Here is a 20481-nt window from a genome sequence, read left to right on the forward strand (position 1 = left end):
GAGGGCAAACACTAAAAGCTACTGGAAGGTACGTGCTGCCCTCAACTCTTCCAAACATTCTGAAATTGTCTTACGCCAAAGAGCTGATGTGCACTTGACCAATTTTAAGTGACTGTCCTCTTACACTGGTTTCCTGACTATAAAAGGTATTTTTTCTACGTAATATACACATTAACTTCCAGCAGGGAAATGTAATTACCATAATAATATTCTTTAAAACTTGGCTTTTATGTTGTCGACTGCATTAAATTTTAAACCTCGTGCCAAGTTTGGATAAAGGCTCTGAAAAAGAACAAAAAAATAAATAAAATAATAATAATAAAAATATATATATGGCAAAAATCAATATTATTAGGTGTGAAATAAACTGGAGGCAACCAAACCTTTCATCACATGAAAAAAGCAACCCACTGTAATACAAATCATAATAAATCACTTCTGCTTTATCACTTGGCAAATTGTTGGAACATCACTGTTGACACTGCAGCACCGAAGGAGCACTTCACCACTTTGAATCTGATATCCTTTGCATTTTTCTCCCAGGTAACTCAGGCCCTGTGGCATTAAAGTATGTTTGTTTCTCATTTTTAAAGCTTCTTCTATGATGTTTTTTTCTTTTTCTTTTTTTTTTTTCCTGGGATCATTTATTATTTAGACACTCACCCACTTCTGTCTAAATCTTCAGGCTACTCTATCTCACAGCACAGGATCCTATCGTCTCGGCACTTTCAAGTGAAAGTTCAAAAACAAACCCCCAAAAACCCACAGCTGGGCCACATTCATTGTGAGCAGCTTCACCGTGGTGGTGCTGGCTGGATTTAGTACCAAGTTATCTGCACGTGCTCTAAGAGCTGTGAAAATTAAGAGACGTGGTCCAGCTGCAGAGATTTATGGATGGCATTTGGTGCAGTGGTGATATCACCCCATTTGCAGTTAAATCATGTCCTGTTGCACCAAAGAAACCATTGCCCATCCTATTTACATCCGAAAGTCTCTGCTTCTATTATAATGGCATGAAATGTGATACCTTTTTATTCTCCTGTTACAGCCATCTCTGCAGCATTTTATTGAAGAATTGTGAAGGGTCAAGTGATGCTTCAGAAGGAAAAGTCTTTGAGGAGGAGGAACAACACATCCCTCAACACCAACATGTTGTACTGATTTTAGGTGGTGAGAGTCATCACGTTTGGAAAAGATCTCAGCACTGAACATCTCCAAGGACAGTGACCCCACACCCCCTGTGCCAGTGCATCACTGCTCTGTCTGAGGAGAAATTGTCCTTATTATCCAACCTGCACCTCCCCTGGTGCAACTTAAGGCCATCACCTCTGGTCCTACTGATGGATTGGACACCATTTTGGATGGTACTTGATGAAATCTGGTTTAATACAAAGCCCTGCAAGTTTTCTAGACAGAAGAATCTCCTAATTTACAAACAGCATTATAGCTAAGGGATAATGCAAACATCACCTCCACTGAATTCTCTGCTAAAACACATTCAGCCACACACAGATTTAATCCTACCAGCTTGGCAATGGCACAAGAACTCAGAACCACCAGCAATATGTCCCGCTTCAAACTTCAGATCAAACAAAACCATTAATGCTGGATAAACCAGCGTTGTCCTTCCCATTGGTTTCAGGCAGAGTCAAATGGATGCGCTGACCTTTCTCTGGGGCACAGGGCTGAGTGATTTCCCTTCCCTTCGTAGTACCATTGAGTGGATGTGACATTCAGTCAAGCTCTTATTGACACCCGGGTGTTCCCCATGCAATTAAAGTCCCTCCCTGCTCGTGCATCAGCTCTAACAACGACAGATCAAGCAGTTCCCTTGTACTCAGCTACCTCTGAAATCACTGCTTCACTTCAGCTTCCAGTCATGTTACAGCTCATCCTTCCCCTTTTTAGAGGCAGCAACATTCCCTCAACTCGCAGCCCTAAAATGAGATCTCCATCCTCGTGCTGCACTCCCTTGTTAAATATTTACCAACCCATACGCAGTGTGGCCGCATTGATCACAGATTTGTAATTAAGGCTGAGTCGGAGCTTGAGCTCAGAGCAGATATGCACTTTCTTTGTGCACAGTGCCCCCTACACTCAATACCTTCCCTCGGGATCTGCTCATTTCTCACTCTCGTGGTGTACCCAAGTAGCTCAGTTTGCACAAAAGTCTTTCCCTGCATGGAGCATCGTATTGTTGCTTCTCAGGCAGACCAACACTGACTGAAACCAGGGATTTACTGGAAAAAAAACCCACCATAGTTGTGTTTAAGTCAGCATTGTTTCCTCTAATGGCTATGATTATCCTCAGCGTGAATGCTTCCCTACCCCATCCTTCTGCTCTCTGGGGATTGATACTGCAGGAAGATAGAAGGCCAGAGGGTAATTATACTGCTTTTCATTTCCACTGATCTCGGAGTGTTGTGTAAAGCACATAAATGCCTCCCACACACAAGCTTTCGATCTGAAGGACGACCTGGTAAATACAGGAAGAAACGTCTGGCTATTTTTCAAGGATTAATATCAGAAAAGCTCCTTTCATCTCCTTCTGAAATGCCTTCCCTTTTGCAGCTTGCCTATGAGCTCAGCTACAGATGCCCTTTATACCAGATGCAACGTATAGATAAGTTGGGAAATACAGCCAGAATTACAGTGGCCATTTTTGCACGTATTTCCCTCATCCTCCCCCCAAGATTACCACACTGATTTATCCCATACATACACTTTTCTGATTTTAAATCAAAATGAGAAGTCTTGCTCTCAAAGCTGCTTGTGAAAAAGTTTTGTTGGGTTTTGCTGTTGATCATACTATGGCCAAGGTTAAAACAGAAGGAGTTCCCCATTGCTCATCCACAGCTGTCCTCCCTATGCTGCACCAACGTTCATCCACGTTCAGCATCATCCTCCTAAACAGTGTTTATGAACCTCCAAGGTGCTCAGGTTGGATATTAGGGAAAAGGAGTGGTGATGTGCTGGCACGGGATGCCCAGGGAGGTGGTAGGATCAGTGCCCCTGGGGTGCCCAGTGAGGGATGTGGGCAGTGGGCAATGTTGGTGGGAGCTGGATGATTGGATCTGACGATCTTATAGGTCTTTCCAACCAGAATGATTCTACAAAATGAGGCTTTGGTAACAGCAAGCCCTTGTGCAACCTCTGTTAGTACAGCAGGAAAAGGGTGTAGCTCAGCACTGCACATCTTGAGACTTGGAGCAGGGAAATAATTCAACCAGTGGCAAAAAGTCTTTCAGGAGAGCTGTGAACATGAATTTCCCATGTCTCAAGCAGCTTTGTGTTACTCCAGTAAACGTAGAAGAGAATGGGGATATACACATCCGCATCAGTCTGACACCAGCACACAACAAAAGTGAAAATTCCTCTAAGGTAAAAAGAGCCATTCTTCCCAGGGCTCCAATTTTTACATGCCATGCACCATATGTCATCACTGCTGACTTCTCAGGTGCCCCACTGCTCTTGTGCCCATAGAAGGGAGGAAACGCTCCTGCAACAAGTGCTCCTTGCTGCTCACTTACAACCAAAGTGGCAAAGGGCATCCAGACCTGCTGAAGCACTTTCAGGATCCTCGAGGATCCTTCCTCAAGAGCTCACTCTCACATAGAGAAAAGCACCTGCAAGTGGTCTTACTTTGATCCAATGTCCATTTAGGGTTGGCTAATTTGGGTTCCTTTGGCTTCGTTGTGGATATTTCTGTTCTGGTGTTGTTTATTTTTGACAGGGTTGGCTGGTTGGTGATTTTTTTGCTCAATATGAATGAAAATGAAATTATAACTATTAATGCTATGGATAAAATATAGATGCAAAGCTGGAAAAGGAAACTTAGGCTGAAAACTCCCCCAAACATAAAGCCTTGCAGCCCTTAATTATCCCCAAATCATGGGTAAGTTTTACATATTTAAATTCAGCAGTTTCACAGCTCACAACCTCATTTTCTACATGGAATCAGGACGTAAACAGAAACACAATGAGGACTAAAGCATTGCACAGGAAGATGTAAATCAAACCATCCATCATGAGCAGCATGGGTAAGATATAAGGACCAATAGAATCATTAAGATTGGAAAGACCACTAAGGTCACTAAGTCCAACCATCAGTCATCCCTACCATAGAGCTTTGAGATTTATTCAGGTGCTGAATATTTGCCTTAAGATCTCTCCAGCTTGGTCATATGCCCACAGAATGGGTGTGTAAGTTTACTTCATTATTCTTCCCTTTATTAACCTCATAAGACTACTTGAGGGAATTAAATTGCACCAGGGGAGGGTCAGGTTGGATACTGGGGAAAACTCTTTCTCAGGAAGGAACCTGGGGAGGTGGTGGGGACACTGTCCCTGGAAGTATTCAAGATCCATGGAGATTTGGCACTGAGGGACGTGGTCAGCGGGGCATGGTGGAGGAGGGCTGGTCTGGATGATCTCAATAGTCTTTTCCATTGTTTATTGAGGGAAATAACAGATGCAAGGTTCATTTCACAGGGCAAACCCTGAAGTGTCTTAGAGTGGACACACTCCTTTCCATGCAGTGAAGTGGATGAAAGGAGCTGCCCATCAGTCCTACAACCACCTCCAGCCCCCAAGGAGGTCCCGAGATAATGGGTTTGAGGTGGTAACAAAAGCAGCCCCCAGCAATGCTTCCATGCTTGGAATCATAGAACCATAAAGGTTGGGAATGACCTCTACAATGATCACATGCCATATTCCATCCCCAGGCTGTGGGGCCAGAAGGTGGGGAACATGAGCAAGCTGTGGACTACACACTGCTCCCCATCACATCCACCCTTCAATGCGTGGCACTTTGATTAGAGCTGCTCTTAGCATGAGTGCCATAAAAACGTTGTCATGTCTTTGTGACAAGAACAGAGAGGTCTGAGCAGAGCACCAAGCCACAGAAAATCATCGTCTAGATGATGCAGCAGAGCACTAATGCTTTAGACTTGTAGAGGGGGGGTTGGAAAGCTGGTGACACGAGCAGCAAATGGCAGATGGAGTTTATTTCCTGACAAGAAGTGTCACAGTTAATTCTCGGGCTGCAGTGGAGGAAGGTAGGCTGAGCCCCAGGCACTCACTGACGGATATCAGCAGGGCTAAGCACTGCAGGACCCTGGGGCTGAACCCTGCTGCCACCAGGACTTTACACAGCCTGACACACCCCGTGGCCTGCCCCACACAAGAGGCCTGAGATGTGGGCTTTGAGCCAAGTTCTGGTGATTTTGGAGCACAGTGTGTGCATGGGTCCTTCTGTTCTTTGGAGGGAGTTGAATGTAAGTCCTCCTGTCCAGTCCTTGGAAACAGGAAGGTCGCCTCACACATAAAATTCACACTTCTTCCCCCAAGAACCAAGGGGATTCACTGCCAGATAAGTGCCTGAGCATCTCCCACTTTCATAAATCTCAGAATCGTTAAGGTTGGAAAAGACCTCCAAGATCACCAAGCCCAACCCCAACCCACCCCACCATGCCCACTGCCCACGTCCCTCAGTGCCACATCTCCACTCTGCACCCCTGCAGGGATGGTGACCCCACACCTCCCTGTGCAGCTGTGCCACCACATCACTGCTCTTTCTGAGAATAAATTCTCCCTAGTATCCAACCTGAATCTCCCCTGGTGCGACTTACAGCCTGCCTGTTACAGCAGCTGAAATAATTCCATTTTCCGTCCCTGGCTGTGTCTCTTGGTTGCTGGCTCATTTAAACCTCCATGCCTCAGGTTTGCCATGTGTAAAATGATGAGATGTTATTTGTTTATTCCCAAACGTTGCAACATTTATTCATCCCTCACGTTAGTTGAGCTAATTAATAACATCACAGTTACCGAGAGCAATTCCCCAACAGGATTACTACTGAATTATGAGAGTAATTGTTCACAGGAACTTTATTTGGCTAAAACCTCTTCCCTGGCAAGGAATTTGGTGTGCAGCTTGCCCTGAGCTCCAGTCCCATAATTATTTTAAGGTGAGTTATTTCTGATGTGGGTAACTCCACGCTGCCTTAGGGTGCTGCAAGCAGTGCCGAGCAGTGGTTTAGCTTTCCCTGCCCATGAGAAATGGCCTTATATGCTTTCCTGCATCACCTTGTCCCAGCCTCAACCCAAAGCATGCACCAGGCAGAATCCTACGGCAGGGACCCCGTGTTCATTGAGCCATAGAATCCATGAAGGTTGGAAAATTGCTCCAAGATCACCAAGTCCAACCCAGCCCAGCACGTCCACAGACCGTAGCCCTCAGTGGTACGAAATTTGGCCTATTTCATAATCCAAATGTTGCTCGTTGTCATTAAATTACACTAAATTAGCCCAATTAACCCGAAATGAACTAAAATCCGTACAGATTAGCGAACCTGCATCAACAATCTTCTCATGAACACAGATCTCTGCACAGGACTGTGGTGAGCCTGCAGTGAACAGGGCATCAGCAATGGTGGTGACATTACAGGGAGTATGGAAAAGCCCACTGATCCTTTTTGGTGCATGGTTGAGATTTTTTGAACGCTGGGATTTTTTTTGCTTGATGCAGTAGGAGCACTTCGCATCCATTTTTACTGCCTTGCTGTGTACTCTGCCTCCCTCTCCTGGCCTCTTCCCATGCACTGTGCAAATCAAGAACTCCCATACAAAGTTAAGCCAAAGCAGCATTAGCCAGATGAGGATATATACGTATCTTTTTTCCATTTAAGATGTCCAAAGCCAATGAAAGAGAACAGTAGAGCCCTGAGGAAATCCTCACCATCATTAGCTTAGCGACATGCTGAGACTTGTGGAAGCAGATTTTGCCATGGGCTGGCAGCTCTAAGAAACACCCAACAAAAGAAAAGAGAACAGGGCAGCCAAAATACCAGTAATCCTTGCTTCAAATCACAAGCACGGGTTGCAAAACCTGACAATTCCTGCTCAGCCTTTCTTGAAAGGAGCGATTACAAGCACATTTCCTCATTAATCAACTTAAGATATTACAAAAAGGGTAAGAAGGGGGAAGGCATCACTCTAAAGCTGTGATTCCCTAATTCAATCAAGAATGAAAGCTGCAGACCAAGTGAAGCATTACTGTGCCCAACGAGTTAACAGAACTCGATTAAATTTTGCCATAATGAAGTCCCTTTCCCGTAGGTCAACTGCAACTCTCCTGGAGAGCCATCTAAGAGCACCAGGGCATTCCCAAGGAGCAGCATCACGAACACTAAAAGGGAAAAAGAAAGCAAGCACTTGGGAAAAAAAATAAATGGTATTCTACAAGAAAAAGCAGCAGCTCCAACCTGAAGCTGTGTTCTTATGCAGATAAATATAAATGCATGCTTAACTGCTGGCACAACTTGAAACACCGTGAGTGGATTTGTAAAAGTTGGAATAAGGGGAAATGCTGAGCACTGGAGCTGGGACAGCCTCTGCTCCCACGTAACAGACATAGGAGCAGAGGTGATGGCCTCGGGTTGTGGCAGAGGAGGTGCAGGCTGGATATTAGGAACAATTCCTTCGTCAGTGGAGCACTGATGCACTGACTCAGCTGCACAGGGAGGTGTGGGGTCACTGTCCCTGGAGGTGTTCAGAATGGAGATGTGGCACTGAGGGACGTGGGCAGCAGGCACGGTGTGGTGGGTTGGGGTTGGACTTGGTGATCTTGGTGGTCTTTTCCAACCTTAATGGCTCTATGACATGGTCAGTGGGCACGGTGGGGGCGGCTGAGGTTAGACAGAATGACCTTCGAGATCATGGCCAACCTTAATGGTTCCTCCCTGAAGCAATGACACTCATTTTGGCCACGTTGGGTTTTTAAGACATATCCAATTTCTTTTCATCTTCTTGTCATCCAAAATGCTTCTTCTGGGCTTCTGTGCTGCCCTCTCCTTATCCTCACACCGTCAGCCTGCAATCCTCACTGCTATTTCTGGCAAACCTGAGGCCGAGCTGTTTCATCTTGCAGAGTCACCGGAGCATGCTGTACTTTTGTTTTGGTGTCTGCAAAATCCAGCTAACAATAAACACCTCTGCAAAACAACCCGAGAGCTCAGATGAGGGCACATGCTATTTTTATCCATGCAGAAGGACGCTACAGAGAAAGCAAAGGGGATTTTTATGCTACAGTGTAAGATGTGCTCAGAGCTGGTGCTAATCATACCCATGTTTTCAGCTCATTATTCTGGTGTCATGAGAACATGGTGACTGCACTCAATTTGAAGGAATTATTGCATCCTTATACTTTGCTGCTCATGAACGTTAATTGACAATATGAGGTTTGTCTGTCAGGAGCAGGGATGAGAACTTCTCCTAATTTAATCAGGAGGAAATCAGCTGGCAAGTGCTTTGTACACAGCTGCTCCATAATTGAGTCTCTCTGTTGAGGTGACAGCGAACAACACGTTCTTCAGCTCTGCAAAGAATGACATTTTCATCATTTTCTTTCTATTTTTCAGTTTTGCTTTGTTTCTGTTATTTTGTTATTTGTTTTTTTTGGGGGGGGTTATTTTGCTTTATCAAATAGTTTAGAGTCATTATGGTTGGAAAAGACCTCCAAGATCATGCAGTACAACCCCAACCCATCCCACCATGCCCACCAAGCAGGAAAGCAACCTCTCTGCGTGGTTTATCTATTGCAGCTGCTCGTGCTCTTGCAGCAAGGATCTGGCCCTGGAATTCTCCAGGCACAGATCCATCATGAGAGCATCTGAGCAAACCCCCCATGACAGCTCTGCTTTCCTCACAGACAGCAAGAAAACAGTCAGCATAAAATGTGCTTGGCTCGGGTGGTTTAAGACTGCAGTGAATCAGGGCTGGAAATGTGTCCTTCAGTGCTTTGCACATTATGTTTCCTACGTGCATTACAGCTTTGCTTGCAAACAGTTTGCTGCTTTTGCTGTCCCAAGAGAAGATGTATATGTATAGCAAACAGACTTTGTTTTCAGAGATAGTTTGGTCGTATTAAGCATTTGAGCCTGTTTACATCAACGTTCCAGGTTCAGCTGGAGCTTAGTTAGGTAAAAAATCAAGTTTGGGGATGCAGTGGCACAGGCTGCTCAGGGAGGTGGTGGGGTCATCATCCCTGGAGGTGTTCAGGAACGTGGAGATGTGGCACCAAGGGAAATGATCAGTGGGCATGGTGGGGGTGGGCTGGGGTTGGACTGAATGTCCATAGAGGTCTTTTCCAACCTTAATGACTCTGAGACTCTAAGAGCTAGACCACAAATCTGAGGGGGGAAAAAAGCAAAACTTTTGAGCCACATTATATCGATTTCTGTGGAAGAAATCCTATTAACACTGCAGCTTTAATGCTCTAATTAGTCACCAAACAGGGCTCATATTTATTGAGGAGCAAAATATACATAATGGATAATTTATCTGTAATTGCAAGGTAATACATAACAATTTCAGTGCAGTATCTTAAAAGCTGAATGATTTTTTGGTTACTTAAGCCTTCCTGTTCATTCAAGTCACATCTTGAAAGAAGTTCTTTATTTCACAACCAATGGAAAATCTACTGGCAAGGTATAAAACCTGGGAGCCCAGCAATCCAGCAGCATCTCTGAGCCAAAGAATTGATGGAAAATGACAATTAATCTAATGGAGCAGCAACTCAGGGAATAATACACAGAGATAAGCAAAGTCATGCTCTAAAAGAACATCCTCCATCACTGCCCAGTTGGCAGGGAGTTGGAACTGGATGATCTTTGAGATCCCATCCAATGAATCACACTATGGTTCTGCGATCTTTGAGTCCCTTCCAAGCCAACCATCCTCTGGTTTTATGATCCTTGAGGTCCCTTCCAATCCAACCTCCCCTGTGGTTCTATGACATTCAGCTGTGATGTAGGACTGACCCAAAGCCAGCCCCTCACGTACTGCTTTTGGGGGCCAGAAGATTGGAACAGAAGAAAAACCAATCAACCTGCATATGAGATGGAATGGGATGGAAGGGATTTGATTTAGTAGTTGGGTAGGGATAGTGATAGGAGGATGGTTGGACTAGATGATCTTGTAGGTCCTTTCCAACCTTATGAACCTATGGGATCCTCATTCACCAGGCAGCCCTAGAGAGAAGTTACAGCCCCTTTCATAATTACACTCTCTTGAAGGGTGACCGTGCCCCGAGGTCACTCTGCATCAAACAACAGCAAGGATTCTCTGCCTCGGGGAGCAGAGTGGTGTCAGTGAACCGAAGCAGGGTATAGACCACAGCCTTCCTATTGCACTGCGTGCTATGCTGAGCACAAATAGAAACACCCAGAGAGCTGCACAGAGCACATCACAGCAAACAAACTTACTGAGGCGTGATAAATACAAGGTAAGTGGCAGCAGTGCTGTAGGGCACGATGGGAAGGGCAGGATGCTCTGTCTGCACAGCTCCCCGGTGTTGCATTCTGTATGAGGATCCTTAAAGGTCACCTAGTACATCTACTGCCATGAAAATAAAGAGCTTGTAGAAACCAAATCACACACACACGACCGACTCATTTGTCTTTGGTTGTCAGTGATACTCATGGCACATCCTTACGTATTGCACACCAAGGTTGCACATCCCCAGGAGGATTCCTATAGGAGGAACAGAAGCTTGTGGTTGAGTTACTGGGTGGGAGTCAAATGCCTTTGGTTCACAGACTGAGAAAGGGAAAGCAACACAACATTTCCACCTGTGCTACCCCAGCTGGTTGCTCTTACTCACTGGGAAACCAACCCGCTCTCTAACACATCTTCTCCTTGTGTAGCATTCAATCCCACAGCCTTGGGACTGATGCCATGCCCTATAATACAAAAGATGAGTGCCCAACCCTCTCAGAAAACTTTCTGACATTTCTTTGGAGGCAGCAGTATGACCACAGGACTGACTGAGCAGTCACAGATCTCCTAACTCAGCCGATGAGAGACACAGCAGAAGTCGCATGGAGATCCGTACAGAACCCCAGTGTGGAATGTTTTGCATCTCACCATACAAACACTATGTCCAAGCAGCAGGAGTTAGGTGGGGAAACGGGGAAGGAAAAGGGAACAGAGAAAGTGGGGACACTGAGCCAATGCATTCTCTATCGTAGGTAATAATAAGGAAGAGCCCATAGATCTGGATAAAATAAGCACTGGGAAATCACAGTAGGAGGGGGAAAAATCTTAGGGGCCCTGCAGGAAGGGGAATGCCAGCACGTAGTGCAGTGCTTCAGAGCACCTGTACAGAGGCAACAGAGAGAAACAAGATGGGATTGGAGGAGAGGGGAGTGCAGCCCTATTTCACATCCCCCCTTTGATTACCAGAAGGTGAAGGTAACAGAGAACCAGGCCCAGCTATAGAGAATTGGCACAGCTGAAAACAAATGGGGAAAGGAACAGAGCTTCCAGGTATAACAGTAACACAGAAAGCCACAATAAAATGATATTATAAAATAAAATAAAATAAAATAAAATAAAATAAAATAAAATAAAATAAAATAAAATAAAATAAAATAAAAACACTATCTTTCATAGCACTGAAAACCAAAGCAGAGATGCACATGCCTGGAGATGCTCTGCATGCATTTTGATTGTCAGGGACGCACTGCCCAAGCCTGCAAGTCAGCCCCCGGCATGAACACGGTTCATTCGGAATGATGCCCGTGCTTTGCTTTGGGAAGTTGCTGTCTATGCTGTGCACGCACCCAAACCGAGCAGCAATTCGCACTGCGCGGCTCAGAGCCCCTCGTTTTGGTGCACGTCATCCCAGCCCTTGCTTTGGGGCTGTGGCCATTCAGCGGCAGGCTGTGTTTTGGGGAGGAGCTGAAGCGGGGCTCACCCCACCTTCCCCTTGGGGAAATTTGGGAAGACCTTGGGAAGGGGGACGGGTGGAGGACATCAGCACGAGGCGGCGGGCAGGAAAATACACATCACACAGACGCATCCTTCCCTTACCTGCCTCCATGAGCTGGCACTGCTGCCCAAAAACTTGCGAGAAGGTGACGGGGTTGGGGGTCACATCCATGGCTCGAGTCGGCTTTTCGGCGTCGGTCATGGGCACAGCCCGGAGCAGGGGGGGGGGGACCCCCAACCCAGCGATGCTCCGGGCGGGGGCTGCCCGTGCCCGGCCCCGGGATCGCTGCTGCTGCAGTGTCCCTCCTCCCTCGTTCCTCCCTCTGCCCGATGCGATGCGATGCGGGCGGCTCCGGGCTGAGCTGTGCTGTTAACCCCTTCCCATCCACCGCCGGCCTCGCTCCCACTGTTCCCCCACGAACAGCACCCAGGGATGGCACAGATGGAGGGCTGAGAGGTAACCCCAGGGAGGGTCCGAGCCAGCTCAGCTGTCTCTATGGTAAAATATCCCTTGGCCAAGGGAAAGGATGCTGAGCGGGTGTTGTCTTTGGGAAAAAAGATTCCCAGAGCTCCTGGAAAACGTGGGCTGGGACGTGGGGTGGGGGGAGGAAGGAATACAGAACTAGGAAGATACAGCAGGAGTCTTGCAGGTAGCTCACACCCGTGTTATCACTCTGTCCAACTGCTGTCACCCCATCCAGCTGTGTCCAGTTGTGGTCACCCCGTTCTGTAAGCAGGGACGGGCTTGGGGACGCGAGGAGCAGTTCCAGCAGTGGGGCATCCAACCTGGAGATGGCACTGTGTGTGGGGGGCTCAGTCCTGACAGCCAGCATCAGTGTCACTGCACTGTGCCTGCCCTGTCCCAGCCCAGGCAGCCCAGCAGATGGAGCAGGGTCTGGGTGCATGGAGCAGGTCTGGGTTCTGAGCTGCTGCTGCCTCCCACTGCCTCAAAGTGCTGATGTCAATGGTTTTAGGGTCAGATCAGCTACAGCAGAGTGAAGCTGAGAAAAAGCAAGCCAAAAAAGTCTTTGAGTGTTCATCTTGCTGTCCTGTGCACCAATCTGATGCACTCTTGATCTTCCCAGGCTGCTCAGAGCAGTGTGGGTGCCCCATCCCTGGAGGTGCCCAAAGCCATGGACGAGCCCCGGGCAGTCTGAGCTGGTGGGGGGCACCCAGCCCATGGCAGGGGTTGTGCTGGGTGGGCTTTAAGGTCCCTTCCAACCCAACCATTGTGTGATTCTATCATAGAGTTATAATATAGTTATAGTATAGGAGGGGTTTTGCATTTTCTTCCAGCACAGCACCAACATAAGGAGGACTGACAAAATCCTTGGCTGAATGCACTGGAAACTTGGGAGTACAGATGCAATTATTCCTCTGGAGATGGCACTGCTGAGGTCAGTTCTGGGATGTTTATGCAATCCTGATGCCTGCACAATGCAAGGAGAAAAATCATCATTTTGTAGAGCTCACAATGATTTTGAAGCAACGCACTTAAGGTTTGGCATCAGAGATGGATATTCTCTGCCTTCCTTCAGACTGCATCTCCATCAGTTCTTGGCTGAACTGTTTGGTTGGGTTGTATTCTTTCTGAAAGCGATGTTTGAATGGCAGATAAAATGGTGTGAGTGGTGCAGAGAGGAAAAGCTCTGCGCCGAAAGACTTCCTCACCCGGGCAGAAGTTAATTCCAGGAGTAAATGAGAACAAGAGATATTTGGAGGAAAATGAGGAGGATAGGGATACACCTATTTGTTTGTAAATGGAAGGCTAATGAGGCATGCTAAAGACATCTTACAGTTTGCTGCAAAAGAAATTAACAGAAAACCAACTCTGCTAAGCCCTGAGAAAGTCAAGGTGACCCCATACAGGAGTAGAGGGGGACTGTTTGCATTAGCATCCCTTGTTCAAGATAACATTTCCAGAGCAGCCTGATCTTTAACAATTGCCTCTCCTTCTTCCCAGGCAGCTGCAAAGCAAGCCATAAAACAAATGCAGCACGTCTTGAACCCTAAACCCCTTCTCCCCACTTCCCTCCTGCCCCCAAGCACCTTCCTGTTCCCTCCATTTAAGAATAAACCGCTTGTTCATGAGCTGCCATGTGTTTCTCAGTTAACTGCTGGGCTAGCTCATCCCTGAGCACAGAGCAATGTCTCTTGTGCCCAGAGCACTGTGCTATTTCTGCCTGCCCTCTGCTGCCCTTGGGAAGCTGCAGCCGTTCTGGGGCAGTGACCTCGGCTTGGTGCAAGGCAGTGGCCAGAGGGGAGAGCTCCAACGCTCACGACCCAGGGAAGTGCAGCTCAGCAGAGCTTGATGCACATTTCAGGTTGGATATTAGGAAAAATCTCTTCCAAAAGAGTGGTGAGGGATTGGCACAGGCTGCCCGGGGAGGTGGTGGGGTCTCTGTCCCTGGAGGCGTTCATGAAATGGGTTGGCACTGAGGGATGTGGTTAGTGGGCATGGCGGGGATGAGTTGGGGTTGGAGATGTTCCACAGCCTCAAAAGAAATTCACAACTGGAATGGGCATCAAAGATGGAGGTGGCCTGATGGCTTTTCTCTCTTTCTCTGGACTGTTTAGTGAGAGAATAACTCGTTTAATAAAAATCAGGTAGGCTCCAATGCTGCAAGAGGTTGGGCTGCTGCAGGGCAGTGGTGACAACAGTAAGTGTATTGCTAATGGGCTGCAGCTATTATGGCATCTTCTGATTTTCTGGGGTGAAAGAGCCATTTCTATTCTATGTGAGTCCTGTGTTCTCGTTGTATCTGTGCATGTTTGAAACAAGTGTGGTTGAATAGATGGGCAACGAACAGTGACCCCCAGAACTGCCACGACCCACAGCCCAGCACAGCCCAACACACCTCAAGATGCAGGGGTGCAGCACTGAGGGTGGGTTGGAATTGGATGGGTTGGAAGGGACCTTTAAGATCACTGAGCTCCAACCCCCTCAGTGCAGATGGACAAAACAAGGACCTCATCATTCAGGCCTTGCTCACACATTCTCCCCAACTCCACCTCCAGAACGTCATCTCACTGTGCTGGTTCCCCAGTACTGCACAGGCTCACCATCCTGGTTTCCAAACCACAAAGGAGCTGCTTACCCTCAGCCTGGTTCTGAATCTGGATGGATGGAGCCTGGTGCACTGAGGTGGCACTTCATCTCCTTCCTCCTCTTCTGCCACCTGGCAAAGCCTCAGGCGTTCACCTATCTCACAGCTACAATGGGTTGCCTCTCCATTTTTGAAGACATCCTTTGCTGAAATAATAATAATAGTTCCCCAGTGAGGTTTGCCACATTGATTTATTGTTCTTTTTCTTTACATGGCAACAGAGCTTTCACTCTTCCAAAGCAATGCTCAGCATCCGAGCACCAACCAGCCCATGCCACATCTCCAAGTGGATTATTTTTTTCACCAACTCAACATGGACGCTGCCATGAGAGCACTGCAGAGCTACCAGCGTTGGCCTCGCAGATTCCTACATGCAGAACCTGAGCTTTTTCACCACACTCCCCTCGTGTTTTCACACCATTCACTCAAGGGCAAAACTTCACGTTTTGTCAGCAGGCACACAGCGGGGAGGTTAAAAATTTGCTGCAAAACTGTGAAATTCCACCTCGGGGAGAACAAAAAAAAACCAACAATAAAATCGCAGACGTTCCTGAATTTGCTGTGAAGAAAATATCCTCATTGTTGTGGAATTTTGAACTGATTTTCTCCGAGAAAAACCAACTCTCCCACATGACTGGAAAACGATGAGAAGTTTTGGTGCAGATATTTCTCTACCACAGCTCAGATTGTAATGGATCCTCCAAAAAGGACCGCTGCAATGCAAAGCTGGCTGCTGTGGTCTTCTGGTTGAGTAACACACCTTATAAAACTTTAAAAACAGAGCATTTACAACCAGGGACAGAAAGACGTGCTTTTAAATCCGTAGACACATATTTACACGTTGGTTCGATACGCCAGAATTTCTCTGGAGAAATAAATGTTTGTATAGCACAACAATTTACACGCTTCTCTTTTTGAGTTTGTTATTGTGGTTTACACCACTGAATAATAATAATTAAAAAAAAGCAGCAAAATTGAATTGCACAAAAGTGCCCCCTATTAACCTCATTGGTATGCCTCAAAGGCACTGAACAAAGCAGCATCCGTGCCAGACGCTCCGCACTTCATTCATCTCACTGCTGCTGGAAGCTGAGAGCATCTCAGGACGGGTCGTTTGAAGCAGGATTTGGGCTGCGTGGCTCAGCAGTGATCCTCAAGTGAGCAGTGAGAATTTGTGCAGTCAGCATGACCTTCTACAGAATGTCACAGAATGGCTTACGTTGGAAGGGACCTTGAAGCCCATCCAGATCCAATCCCCTGCCATGGGATGTCTGCCCCCCACCAGATCAGGTTGCCCAGGTCCCCATCCATGGCCCTGGGCACCTCCAGGGATGGGGCCCCCACTCTGCTCTGGGCAGCCTGGGAAAATCAAGGGCACGTTGAGGTGGTGTGTAATGTATTGGAGCTGTTTTTGTTAAGCACTGTGTTGTTCAAGTTGCCTAGATGCTGTCCAGGTGCACGGTGAGATAATTCCTGTTTTGAAGATCAGGGTTTACCATACTGGTAGGAAATGATGAAAGGAAGAGGAAAATGTGCAGAGAAAATTAAAGATAATATGGGAAAGGAAAGCGAGCTCAACTGATCAGAGAGCATTATGTGCACACCAGCTTCTTTGAGATATGTAAGGCCAGGGAAATTATTTTCTGTGCTATTTGATCATGACTGATCAAACTGCCTAGCAGATTTGGATACTCACTTCCTACTGGTTTTAACGAATACTGAGAATCTCAGTCTTCCAGGCTGTTGTGAAACTTTTCTGCCTTGGTTTGGAATTAGTACAGTCACATCATTCAAGAGGAAATTATTGCTAGCAAAAACCTCAAGAGGGGACATATCCTCAAAACTCTCAACCCCAGGCAAGAGCCAGAGCAGCCAGCAATGGCACAAGCTCCCCACAAAGCCTTCACCTCCATGCTCTCAGCACCTCGGGCTAAAAGCATCGCTTCCAACCACAGGAGGGCACATCGCTTCTTATGGCTCACCCAATCCTCAGCACCACTCCACAATTGCACTTAAGAAAGCCTGCAACAGGGGTTTACCCAAAAAACCTGCAGCTAGGTAAGGTAAGATCCTGAAGAATTTTGCTCTCCTATTCGAACTTGTAGCTAAGACATTTTTACGGTGAACAGAGCCAATAGTTTTTGTTTAAAGCTTTTGTATTCAACCTGAACATTCTGATTTCCAGTGAAACTATACAAAATCAGCTGTTTTCAGCCATTTCATTCACACACATATATATTTATATCTGAGACATATATATATGTAGATCTATATGTCATTGATCCCTTTTTGTCCCTTTCAGGGTGGTGGTGGAAGGAGTACCAGCTGGGCACTTGTTTTTTCACAACATGGATACACAGATGTGTGCTTACCTGTGTGGAGTGCAAAGAAAAGGAATGGAATAAACTGATCAAAACGAGGGGGAAATGGGGCCAAGAGCCCCTTTGGCCTCCTTGAAGAATCCCAAACTTGGGCACCACACTAGCATGGATCCCATCAAGTGAGGATCTCAGAAGTGAAATGAGCAGGAGCACTGCTGCCTGTGTGCGATTGTCAGCATTTAGGAGCAAGAGATCTCTCTGCACTGCGTTTTTCAAACTGAGCTCAGTGTTTCTGCAGCTTTCCTGGCCGCCTCCATCGATGCCTCCTTTTATAGGACCACTGAAGCAAAGCATGCTTGCCTTAACAGCTTACAAACACAGAGCTCCATATTCAAGGAAGATCATTGTGTGGCACTACGGAGCGACACGTGTGTTGGATACTCTCGCTGAATAAATCAATCCTGACTGCTGCAAGAGTACCAGACTGGTGAGAAATGCAATGGCAGCCTTTAGGAAACAGATGCTTCTCCCTTTAGGAACCTGTGGGCTGCCTGTGCACTGCAGAGATCACTTAACGAGCCATCTTCCAAAGAAACACGGGTCCTGATGCACTCTGAAAGCAATGGCACCGTGCCCATTAAAGCTAGTGGCACAAAGTCAAGGAACCGGGGTACCCACAGACTGCAGATGTGGAAACCTCAGCAAAACCCACCCTTCTCTCTCCGTGGGATTTTGTTGCAGGTTGCTCAGTTCTTTACCCGTTAGGATGCAACGTAGGAATAAAACAGTGTAAGAGTCTTCTCAGCATTTAATTGCATAGTATGTGAAACCCCTACGTGTTCGGCCAGAAAGAGGATGCTCAACCCAGCCCTGCAGCCCTCTGATCACAGGTAACCTGCCTGCAATTGTCTCAACATTTCTCCACGCTATTCCACTGGCTGTTGGCTCTCTCCATTTCTCCACGCTATCCCAGTGTGCTCTGTAGCTCTCCCTCTGGAAGGAAGAACGAGGTGACAGCAGAAGGAACTGCTGTCCTGCTGTCTGCCGAGGAACCGCTCTCACCTCAGCTGGGACAAAGCAGAGACAATGCTGGAGGATTGCTCCCTCTCCCCTTTTCCAGCCAAAAGTTCTTAGTACCTGCAAATACAGAGAGCTGCATTTAATCAGGGTCCATGTTAGGGATAAGCAGTCAGAGCAGCTTCCAGGCACTGAGGCACAGCAGAGATGTCTGTGCTATGACTCCAGCTTGGCTTTCCCAGAACTCAATGGTCTAAGCCACAGTTGGAATCGTAGAATGGTTTGAGTTGGAAGGGATCCTAAAGGGTCCAACCCCATTGCACTGAGCAGGGACACCCACAGCTCCATCAGTGCTCAGAGCCCCTCCAGCCTGAGCTTGGGGGTCTGCACCCCCTCTCTGGGCAGCCTGTGCCAGCGCCTCACTGCCCTTATTACAGGAAACCTTTCCCTCATATCAGACTAAATACCCCCTCTTTTGGCTAGGGACGTTAACATTTCATCATCAACCATCTCCATTTTGGGGGAGGTAGTGAACGTTAGAATTCTCCTAACGTTTTCCCAAAATTTTTTGAATATATGGTAACAGTGTCTTGATTTTGCTGGTGCTCATTCTCACCTTCAGCTCCATGCAGGGAAGTGTAAAGTCCCTTAGCTATTACATGAGGGGACAGCAGACAATTGGCTGCATGCTGCTGCTGGAACAAAGTGTCTTTTTTAAAGGCAAAATAACTCAGCATCATCCACCACACTGGATCACCTCATTAATTTGTCCAAGCCACAACACCAACTGATGCTTCTACGTGTGAACACAGCTCTGCAAATTACTTTGTAAACCAGGACTTTGAGCCTCCAGCTACAGAGCAGTCAGCCAGGGGTGGTTTTGGTATTTGTATAAATCTGCTCTGCATTCACCCATCCAACTTAAAAGATCCCAAAGCACTTTACACACTACTGCTCTCAGATACAAGCAGCACTCTTTCCAAACAGAGACAGAGCCCTCATCCTTACAGGAGGTCCTGGTTCTGACATAGGGCACTTTTTTCTCCTGCTTTTTTAAGTGACCAGTTGCAATGAGAGCAGTGGTGCTCTGGGTTTGTAAAGTGCTTAGCAATCCCTGCCCAAAGAAACACAAGACAGGTGAGCTCCGTGCATCACTGCATGCTGTACCTGCTCCAGTCGGACTTGCAGAGGTCTATTCCTTGAAGAAGGGGGATGCAGTGCAGCTGGATTTCTTGCATTGCCTGGTGCTGGTGTTAGGAGAAGAGGAGGGACATCTAGAGGCCATGCGGAGTCTGTAACTGTACAAAGAGGCAGGAAAAACTCACACACATGCATTAGGGAACACAAAAATTAAGAACTGTATTAAAAACCAACCAGCAGAGATATGGTCTAAGGCCCCAAAGCCGTTTTGCAAGAAAAAAAACCCAACACTACTCATCCCCCGAGTGCTGGGGATTGCTTCTGAAGGCAAGAAGGCTTTTTGCCTTGTTCTGAACTTACCCATTGGTTAATGGAAGCAGAAGAAAGGCTCAATGTGAGCAGCACCCAGCCTGCCCATCACGCCCCTGGTAGGGAACCCTCAGTTGGGACCAACAGACCCAGCCATACAGAGGACAAGGAATCAGGGTGTATTTTCTCACCGTGCTCCACATCAGCTTTTTAAATAGAAAGGGAATTTCACCTTGCCTAAGCACAATACTTGCTCATTAGTTCCCAAGGGCAAAGCCTGCAGTGCCAGTGCAGCACTTGGTGATGAATTATGCGTATAGGTCACTGCAGCAGCACTGCTACAGTGCCCTTACTGTAATTATACATTATTTCGTTTCAAGTTCTAGGCTAACTGAGAGCTCTAACCTTCTTGTAAAGCAGAAGCAAAACTCGGGGACTTTCCTGGGTTGTGTTACATCTCTATGAGTCGTGAGTGCAAGACAAAGCCTGAAAGCATGAGGCAGAGCACAGGGAAACAAGGGACTTAAGTGAACTCACACCGGTGCACACTTACCTTGGGTATGCAAATTCATCCAAACCCACATCAATGCTTACCTTCTTCCAAAGGACCACATGTCACAGTACGATTCGACCACATATGACAACACATCCAAGAAAATCAGAAAGTTGGGTTTTTCTCTGGGGTATTTTTAGAGTTCAGCTCGCACCCTTTCAAGGGCATTTCAGCTTTTGCTATCCTTACATGCAGACGGTGTAGCACTGCATGGTGGTACTCACCAAGTGCAAAATTTTCCATTACAAGAACAAAAACCAACCCA

General features: G+C 46.9%; 1 protein-coding gene across 1 annotated transcript in view; it reads right to left on the minus strand.

The window, feature by feature from the left end:
- Positions 1 to 19382: 19382 nt before the first annotated feature.
- PRDM2 (PR/SET domain 2) overlaps positions 19383 to 20481 on the minus strand; it is a 56489-nt gene continuing 55390 nt past the window's right edge. Inside the window, exon 9 of the mRNA XM_065738159.1 lies at positions 19383 to 19512. Within this exon, the coding sequence (XP_065594231.1) occupies positions 19407 to 19512 (106 nt within the window). The 3' untranslated portion in view covers positions 19383 to 19406. The remainder of the gene's footprint in view (positions 19513 to 20481) is intronic.

Source organism: Cyrtonyx montezumae, unplaced genomic scaffold (genome assembly GCF_038088225.1).
Source record: "Cyrtonyx montezumae isolate F1298 unplaced genomic scaffold, pur_monq_1.0 scaffold_21, whole genome shotgun sequence".
Classification (NCBI taxonomy): Eukaryota; Metazoa; Chordata; class Aves; order Galliformes; family Odontophoridae; genus Cyrtonyx; species Cyrtonyx montezumae.